The sequence below is a fragment of the Panthera uncia genome (genome assembly GCF_023721935.1).
Source record: "Panthera uncia isolate 11264 chromosome A1 unlocalized genomic scaffold, Puncia_PCG_1.0 HiC_scaffold_16, whole genome shotgun sequence".
NCBI classification, from domain to species: Eukaryota; Metazoa; Chordata; class Mammalia; order Carnivora; family Felidae; genus Panthera; species Panthera uncia.
Genome location: NW_026057576.1, coordinates 4,928,245 through 4,938,239, shown reverse-complemented (window position 1 = coordinate 4,938,239; position 9,995 = coordinate 4,928,245). Strand labels below are relative to the sequence as shown.

The window sequence follows — 9,995 nt, the reverse complement described above, 5'->3', positions numbered from 1 at the left end:
AGCAAAAAAACAAAAACACAACAAACAACCCTTCAAGTCCGTGATAAAATTCACTTAGGAAAAACTACTCATTAAAGATGAAATTATATATATACCTAAGAACAAAGAGAAATCCTACCTTCAGAGCAAAACCCAGTGACAGAAAGAAGAGTTCTGGGTAATACTATAATGGTATCAGGGAACTGATTCCAGACAGTAATAAGGAGTTTTCCCACCCAGGACACCAACTTCGCCTTTGAAATGGAATGAATCCTAAGCCAGGCAGTATTTATGCAAACTCTTTACCCTTCCCTGTCACCAAAATGCTCCTTGAAAACAAAGTGGATATTAATAATTTTACATTTTGCCTCTCACTCTGTCCCTGCTTTGCTCTGTAAATAGAGACTGACCTCCAAGATGGTCCCTCCTGCTTTAAGGACCAGTGATGACCCTCTTCACAAATCAGTAGTTTACTAGGTCAAAACCGCCTCATGGTTGAAATAAAAACTTTCCGAAACCAAAGTTATCTTTGATAATAAAGGTGGATACCTATGTTCACCAACGACAAAACTATTCAATTCAACCGTAAAAGGCGGCTTCTCCCATGGTGCCTCACCTGCAGGAGTTGACGTCAGAGCAGACGACAGAGTAAGACCAGTAGCTGAGGTAGAAGCAATAGGCAGAGCAAATGGTGTGGCAGATGCAGCAGGTTTAGTGAATCCTAAACTGAAACCCGTCGCAGATGCGGATGTTGTGGCTGGCGTTCCTGTGCAAACAGACAAACAGATCCTATTTTACCGTAAGTGTGCATCATACCAGTTTCAATCAGGATCCCTAAAAGATAGAGTCCATCTACTCTTGCAGACAGAAGAAGGATACATGTACTTGTATGTGCACGAAAAAGTAACATAAAAGGTGGGACCAAACCAGGGTGCACACTCAAAAAAGACGGCCCTGTGATTTAAGAACAGCAAAAAAAGTCCAGTCACTGTGGTAATGTTGAAATCCATTTTCAGCTCTACCCCTGAAGGTACCTAAAATAGCATTTACCCTTCCTTTATACAGAGCAGAAAAGCCTCCCTCCCCTCCAAGGCTCTTTAAACCAGCATTCTGTACTGCCTAGTGTTCTGGGTTTCTGTCAGCTCCCACTACTCCTTTCAGTCTCCTTCCGTCCATCTCCTTCCTCTGTTCACTTCTTAAATGAGGCTGCCTATGGTACCAGGCCTGCTTCCTTACTTCCCAACCGCAGAATTTCAACCACAGAAACATGGTCTTAATTTACACCCCCTGGAGTCTCCCTGGCTAGCTCTGCCTGGATGTCCCTCGGCACCTCTGCATCCCCCTAGACAGAAGCACTCCTAAATCCCCTGCCGTGGTCCTCTCAGCTGCTCGTGCCAGAAACCACGACCCTCCCTGATGCCCCTCCTCTCTCCTACATCCTACTAGCCACAAACCCTGTCAGTGCTCCTGCAGAAATATCCCTGGATTACAAGCATCTTCAAAAACCTTAGCTCAGGCCATCTCCCTCTCCAGAACTATTATCACAACCTCTTGATTTGTTTCTGTGCTGTCAGTCCTTCTAACCTCTAATCTATTCTTTGAATCAGTTAGTTACTTCAAAAACAAGCGAGAATACCAACAAAAAATAATGCCCTGCTGATTCTCCCGGACTGAAGGCTCCCATTAGCTCTCTACTATCTCTACGCTACAGCCTAAAGGGCTGGCACACAACCACCTTTCCTATCTTGTCCCAACTTGCTCCTCAAATCCCCTCTCCGTACCATTCCCACCTCTGAATCCAAAACTCTAAAAACCGAGTATTTTTCGTACTTCCCCGGTCCTTTTGTAACTGGGCCTTTGCACTTTCCATTCCTGCATCAGGAATAATGTCTCCTGCCCCCCAAATAAACTTCTACCCTTTTCTTTCTCTTCCTTCCTTGCTGCCTTTCATACATCTGTTACGGCCTTTATCAGATCACACAAGAACATATTACTACACCTGCCTGTCGCCTTCACCTCGGAACACACCGAATGCCCTGCTCACACACTCTGTAGTTCTTGACATCGTCCGCCCCGCCCTCACCACCAGTACCATCGCCACACCAACAGCTAATACTAAATGCTCAAACCGTCATGCACGCCTAAGGCCACGAGGTTAGGAAGCAGCAGCTGCTCAAAACTACTAAATGAAGACATGTATAACAACTTGCATTTTGGCTTCTCCTGAGAGCACGAAGAAGCCAGAAACTAAGCTTCTGGATTGTCCTTACCACAACCAGAAGTTCCTGCCAGAGTACAGTGCTTTGAAATTCTGCACGGGTCCGACAATCTCAGAAAATGAAAGAATGCAACTGCTTGTCCTTGAAGCCAATCCTGTCCAAACCGCTGGGAGTAAACACATGTGCGATGCTTTCTCCTGATCCCAAGTGAGTAGCATCCAAATGAAAAAAGTCCACCAATCTTGAATTTATTTCAACTTTTGGTTTAACTTTAATTAATAAATTTAATTTTAATTGAGGCTCCTCGCTGTCCTTTCATTCATTCCCTTCCTTTGACATTATTAATCGCCATTCTAGTTACTCACGTTCCATTTGGCGTCTCACTGCAGAGAACGAGGGTATTTTTGAGCCAGAAGGAAGTCAAAAACTTTCTAGTCTAATACTTTCACTTTATAGAGAACTAAAAGCTGCCAGATATTACATGACTACCTAAGACCTCACAACGACTTGGAGGTATAAGCAGGGTTTAATTCCAAGACTTCTGAGCTATGTAGTGTGGTGCTTTCTTCACTACAAGGACTCAAATAACTGCAAACTGTAATGTGAAATTTCCACAGAAAAACCACTTCTGTATTTAAGGCTTTTTTTCTGAATTAAAAAGTCACAGACTTTTTAAAACACGCCAGTACTGAAAGGTTCTGTGATGAGTGTCTGTGATCTCTGTTAGGTTCCTTACATGCTTCCTTCTATACCCCAGCTCTGTGAGATATTACGAGCAGAGTAGAAAACCACAGATCTGGGAATCTTTCCTCAAAAATTCTTACACAGAATTAATCCTGTAGTTATAGTTGTTGCTATTCCTGGGGACAAAAAGAGAAATAAAATTTAATTCATCAGCGGAAGATGGCATTTTGGGGGTTTATCACAAGGGCAGACTTGGAATCATCTTCAGGGTGTGATAACACTACTCAGACGACCAGTATCTCCCACCATGACCACTAACACAAACGTTCTTCCTATAGCACTGGTTTTCATATTGCAAGCTGTATATAATTTTGATTAATTAGGAAATAAAATTTATAAAATGCAAACAACTACTGCTCCTAACAAAATCAGGCAAGGAGAAAAAAAAGCTACTCTGAGCAAAACATTGGCACGCAGAGCTATTTCAAGAAGCTCCCTGGTTGGTGTCACATCTACTCCTGCAGTTCTTACATTTTCTATGTGTGGCTGTGAAATGTTGCAATCAAAGCTGGAAGGTCAATGCAAAAGGTGGTAACAGAGACCAAGAGGCCCTGAGGGTAGAGAATAAAAAGTCAACAAGGAAGTAAACTGTTTAAATGGCAGTACCAGTGAATCATATTTTTAACTTAATAAAATACCCGTAAGTATTAAAAAACAAACAACTTTTTATTATCGAAATGTCTACCTTTTCCCAGTGAGACAGTTGTTTTAATAATACAAAATCTTAAAACATCTCTTAGGAAGGCAAATTATAATTTTACAGTAAAACAGATGCTAACTGTCCCACATATGCTCAATTAAGTCCAAATTGGTAAACTCATCTTGACTAAGGTAAAACGCTGCATTATATAATTTAATATACAAACTGTTACTTTATTCATTGTATTTAAGGAAGTACGCCATCTTTGTGTCAAGTTACAAAAACATTTTTTTTCTTATGAGAGATCTTATTTAATTCTTCAAATGTGTGTGTTTTCCTTCTTTACACAAAAATAGATTATAACTGGGGCGCCTGGGTGGCTCAGTCAGTTAAGCATCCAACTTCGGCTCAGGGCATGATCTCGCAGTTCACGAGTTCGAGCCCCACATCGGGCTCTGGGCTGACAGCTCGGAGCCCAAAGACGACTTCACATTCTGTGTCTCCCTCTCTCTGCCCCTCCCGCACTCATGCTCTGTCTGTCTGTCTCTCTGTCTCTCAGAAAGAAACATTAAAAAAAAATTCTTTTAAATAGATTATAACCAACACGGGCCTATCACTGGTCCTTAATTCCACATGCCAATGTATTTTTTCATCTTAGTATTTACCATTTTCTCGGTCTGTCACCAGTGACAATCCTTGTAAAGAGAAGGGATAGAGAACAGAACTAAAGGGAAGGGACAGAGAACAGAACTTGAAGAATAGCCCACACCTACTCCCTGCAAATGTGACAAGCCTCCTTACCTGTATTTGTTCCTCCCAGAGTGAACCCAGTGGTAGATTTCGGTCCAAAGAGGCCAGTTCCAAAACCACCTGAGGAAGTGGATGTAGTTGCAGGAGTTGCAGTGCTTCCAAGAGTTCCAAAATTGAGCCCCACCGAAGGGTTGCTTGTTACAAAAAAAACCAAAAGAGAGTCTATTAGAGCCAGGATTTCTTTAAGAAAAATAAAAGTTCAAGGTTAATTACCTTCTTTCATTTAACATATTCAATATGCCTCCAGAGAATACAAAAGGAACTAACATTTTTAACCAACCAAACTCAAATGTTTTCCTGTTCCCTTTAAAAATAAGTCACATATAAAAGTAGCCTTAAAAAATACAATGCGGGGGGGGGGGGGCTGGGTGGCTCAGTCAGTTAAGCATCCAACAACTTTGGCTCAGATCACGATCTCTCGGTCTAGGAGTTTGAGCCCCCGTCAGGTTCTGTGCTGTCAGCTCAGAGTCTGAAGCCTGCTTGGAGTTCTGTCTCCCTCTCTCTCCACCGCGCCCTTGCTCATGCTCTCTGTTTCTCTCCCTCTCAAAAAAAAAAAAAAAAAAAAGCTAGCATACTTTTAAATGGCTAGGGAAATGCTATGAATGTGGATCATTTTCTTCTGGAATGATTCATGTACAGTCCACATTTCCAAAAGCATTTGTTCTTCCCCAACTAATAATAACATAAAGAAAAATAACATACCCAGAAATAGAAAAGTTATTCTAGGCGGTCTTCACTACCTCTCTATTGCTATATTACCACATTCATGGAGTTGGGGTGGGGGTGGGGGGGCAGAGGACACAGGTATCTTGCCACCAAAACAGCAGTAAGAACTGGGGGCGGGGGTGAGAAGATGAGAAGGACTCAAGGTAACCTGGCAAGAGTAAAATGCAGAGCAAAATTACCCTCGATCCAGAGTTTTTGAAAGCTTAAAAAGAACAGCTGATAATAACAAGTGATATGAACAGAGTTCACAACTTTCAACTGTTCTTATCAAAACTCGGGGGCTCAAATTTGCTATCTATGGGAGGGAGAGCAAATTATGAAAATAAACAAGAAATCCTCACAATCTGCCACTTCAAAAATTGTGTAGCAGAGAATATATCAACATGTAACATAATGGGAGATCCCATTCATCCTGTATACGTACCTTTATTACTTCTCCCTCACCTTCCATACAGACATAATCACCGTAAGAGAAGCCAAGGTCAGTTTTAAAAAGTTTAAAAGTCTGGGATGTTTCAATTTAAGAAGGCAGTAGTATTATGGCTGGGTTCCAGTACCAGCACCCCAGTGTCCTGGTACCTGTGTGACATTACTTAGTGTTTACGATTCTCTATTTCCTCATCTGCAAAAGGGGAGTAACAGTGCCCACTTAACAGATTTTTTGAAAGATTAAGAGATTAAATGTTACTACTGTCATAAGGAACACTTATAAATTCAATTAAAAACATTATGTACAAGGTATCATGCCAGCTAATCGCTGTAAGGGGAATAGAGACGAGCTTACTAAGAAGGTAGAACTTGAAATCAGTCATCGACACTGAGTAGGGAAGAAAAAAAAAAAGACTACACCCTCTGTCTTAGTTTATCACTGATTTTAAAATGATTTCTGTGAGCACAGGTGTATGTGTGTCCCAGGTGTGCAGTACAGAGGGCTGGCAGAACAGGGTTGCAAAGTTTCACCAACAAAGCACAAATCCTAAACACTTAATCAACTGCATTAAAATGGTATTCTAGGGGGCACCTGGGTGGCTCAGTCGGTTAAGTGTCCGACTCTTAATTTCGGCTCAGGTCGTGATGTTGTGACTTGGGTGTTCGAGTCAGTATCAGGCTTCCTGATAGCACGGAGCCTGCTTGGGATTCTCCCTCCCTGCCCCTCCTCACCCCAGTGCATGCACCTGCTCTCTTTCAAAAATAAACATTAAAAAAAAAAAAAAAAGATATTTAAATAAACACTATTGGCAAATTTTGCAAACATCAAATTAAAAAAATGGTTATTATGCTCCCCTGTCTCCCAAATAAATCAGTGATCCCATTTGGTTTTACTGCCATTCCATAAAGACACAAAAGAAGTACAGCCAAGGTAGGTCTAAAAACACAATGAAAATATTTAAAATGTCTTGATAACTGAAGACACAATGAAGTGTTTCACACCTAAATTTGAAAACATTACCAAAGAAATATATCAAAGTGGTATCTTCTTACTCAGAAAAGCAAGAGAAATTTCTCTGTGGCAGAGAAATTTACTTAATGAAAACCAAAAGCCACCCCACACATGACCAATTTTTGCCTCAACCTGGTATTATCTGCTAGTGACTCTTTACGACGTGCTACAGAAAAGCCAAGTTGACTCCAGCAGATCAGGACCTGCCCTCATGTGGACTCAGGAGGTAACACTTACTGAGCACCTACCACGTGCCAGGTGTGATGCTAAATACTTTCCATGCTCTATCCGATTCAACACCTCTGTGAGGTACATAGATGATACCCCTTTTCCAGACGTGGGAACTGTTGGACAGTAACGTTGCTGAAACGATTTACCTAAAGAGACCAAATCACTAGATGGCTCTCGGGGTAGTCAGGCCTTCAAACCAGTACTCCACGAGACAGACGTCAGATGCTCTCTCCTTTCATTCATTTATCTAAGCCCTTCTGAAGATTGTGTACATGTTTCCAGCTCATGACTCAGAATTCCTTTACTCGGTCATTCAACAAGGATCTATGAAAGCCCTTGTCATGTGCCAGGAACTGTCACAGGGACTGAGGACAGTGGTAAGACTCAGATCCTGACTTCAGGAAGTTTCCAGTCAGTGGAGAGAATGAAATCAATCACTCATGCACTCAAAAAATACGCACTGAGCTTCACTGTGTCTACCCAAAAAAACGACATGAAACGGTCTTTGCCCTCATGGAGCTTCCGTTCCGTTGCTGGGATCAGACTATAAACAAGTCAACAAAAAATACAATGAATTGGGGCGCCTGGTGGCTCAGTCGGTTGAGCGGCCGACTTCGGCTCAGGTCATGATCTCGCGGTCCGTGAGTTTGAGCCCCACGTCGGGCTCTGTGCTGACAGCTCGGAGCCTGGAGCCTGTTTCAGATTCTGTGTCTCCCTCTCTCTGACCCTCCCCCGTTCATGCTCTGTCTCTCTCTGTCTCAAAAATAAATAAACGTTAAAAAAAATTTAATAAAAAAAATATACATAATGAATTGACTACAACCGTGGTAAGTGCTATGTGACAGGGTGCTATGAGGGTGGAAACCTCGTCTACACTGGCAGAGCTGCAAAGACCTCTCTGGATAGGTAAGCACTGGAGTCCCAACAGTAGACACTAGCCTGGCACTCAAGGAGGTGGCGGGGGGATTCCAATCAGCGGGAACTGACCCAAGGGGAAGGGGTTGGGCCAAGCCCACCTGAGGAACTAAGAAAATGCCCAAGTTGCTACAGCAGTGTTTTTCAACCTAAGATTAGGACCCATCAGGAGAACATCAATTTAGCAGATCACAACCAGCATTTGAAAAAAAACAAAATGGAGGGGCACCTGGGTGGCTCAGTGGGTTAAGCCTCCGACTTCGGCTCAGGTCATGATCTCACGGTCTGTGGGTTCAGGCCCCCCGTTGGGCTCTGTGCTCACAGCCCAGAGAGAGCCTGGAGCCTGCTTGGGATTCTGTGCCTCCCTCTCTCTCTGCCCCTCCCAGCTCGTGCTCAGTCTCTCTCTGTCTCCCAAAATAAATAGATAGATATTTTAGAAAAATTTTAAATTAGCAGGCCTTGCTGATTATGTGTGCAGAGTGAAAGAAAAGGAGGTATTAAAGGAGAGAGACTCCCAGATTTTATATTTGACTATGTAGTCTGCCCACCCCCCCCCCTTTTTTTAACCCAAGGAACATTCTTTTTTTTGCCCTTTTAATCTACAACCACATTCCTCAAACTTCACAAGATGCCGTGTAACGCGTTCTACGCGCTCTTCTGGATTTAAGGAACTCCTCCACTTTTACCTTAAAAAGACTGAATTCTAAAGACTCCATGTCTCATCACGACAATGATCTTTAACGATTTTAATGGTCTCTGGACCTCTGCTAGCTTTACTTCGCCATCTGAGCTGGTGGTTTAGCAGGCTGCACAAAAACGAGAAATATGCTACATTTTTCAGTGTAAGTCATTACAACACAACACTCGCTCATGTACACTCATCTGCACATCGTGTTCAAAATCATCACCAATAAATGCTGTAACAAGTGTTTAAAACAAGAAACAACAAAGGAGAGGGTCCCATGAGGTCCAAAGACCTGAGCTCGTTTAAAATCCCACAACATCATTAAGCCCTGGAGAGTCCCACACCGTGTCTCCTGCGATGAAATCTGAATTCTCGGGGAGGAACTCTGACTTGTGCTCCTTAAAATCTTCTATTACACTGTCTTTTTCTAAAACCCCAGAGTAAGCCCCAGTGCCGTTCATTCGTTCACCATTCGTTCCGTGCCTCGGGCTGCCGCGCCGCTGGGGCTCGGCGGGACATGCCAGGCCCTTCCACGCAGCCAGACCCCCTCCGTGGGAACAATGTGTGAGTATGAACCATCGTAAATTCTGGGGGACCTCACAGCCCCGAGACCATCCGCCCTCCTGCCGACCAGGCCGCCGGGGTGGGCGGCAGGGCGCTGAAATAAGGCAGGGCTTCGAAGCTGGCCCCGGGCAAGTATTTTGCCACCAGGCCCACCGGGAAGGAAACCCGGGGGGCGGGGGGAAGAGGGAGGGACGGGCCCATCCACCGGAGCCTCGAGGGGGAGGACCCGGGCCGGGGAAAGCGAGGAGGTGCGGTTACCTAGACGCCCCAGTCCCGAAGGAGAAACCGCCGCCTGCGCCGGTCCCGCCGGCGGCGACGGTGGTGGAGCCCAGCGTGCTGGTCCCGAAGGAAAACCCCGTGGACATGGCTGCCGGGGCTCGGAGGCGTCAGCAAGCTGCAAGGGGCCGGGGACGCTCCTCTCTCCTCACAGTCAAGGCGGGCCGCGCAGCATCGCTCTCACCCAGCCGCGACCTGGCGGGAACTTCAAGTCCCGGCGGCTGAGAAGGCCGAGGTGGGTGGGGCCACCACGCGAGAGCACGTTCCGACGCCCGCCGCGCGCACGTAGCCCACCGAGAGCGAGGCCGCCGCGCAAGGCGTCCTGGGACGGGGGGGGGGGGGGGGGGGGGGGCGCGCCGCGCAAGGCACCCTGGGACGGGGGGTGGGTCGGCGCGCCGCGCAAGGCACCCTGGGAGGGGGCGGGGTGGGCGTGCCACCGGCTCTCTTACGGAGGTGGCGTCCGGCGTTAAAGGCAAGGCGGACCGTTTCTTTTTAGCTCTGTATTGGGATACGTGTTGACGTAATCTGTACTTTATGGTTGTTGAATCGCAATTATTGCTTATGTCCTTCCCTACTGGTAAAAGGGATGCGCGGAGTCCCAGAGTGAGGAAGACCCTATGGAGCATTCCAGGCGCCTTTATAGTAAAGGACGCGACCTCAGTTTTTGGTTGGCTACCGCCCCTTCCCCGGGAAGTACCGGGAGCGTGTCTGCTCCCTGACGTTTCGGTAATCGATCGATAATAATTCATCCGCTCCGCGGCGTTT

General features: G+C 45.3%; 1 protein-coding gene across 2 annotated transcripts in view; it reads right to left on the bottom strand.

The window, feature by feature from the left end:
- NUP58 (nucleoporin 58) overlaps positions 1-9,534 on the bottom strand; it is a 49,813-nt gene extending 40,279 nt beyond the window's left edge. Inside the window, exons 1-3 of one of the 2 annotated variants that reach the window (XM_049646738.1) lie at positions 9,213-9,534; positions 4,384-4,526; positions 596-745 (exon numbers count right to left, since the gene is read on the bottom strand). In XM_049646738.1, the coding sequence (XP_049502695.1) occupies positions 596-745; positions 4,384-4,526; positions 9,213-9,319 (400 nt within the window). In that variant the 5' untranslated portion in view covers positions 9,320-9,534. The remainder of the gene's footprint in view (positions 1-595; positions 746-4,383; positions 4,527-9,212) is intronic. The other variant, XM_049646737.1, reaches the window with a different exon arrangement.
- Between the last annotated feature and the right edge of the window lie 461 nt (positions 9,535-9,995).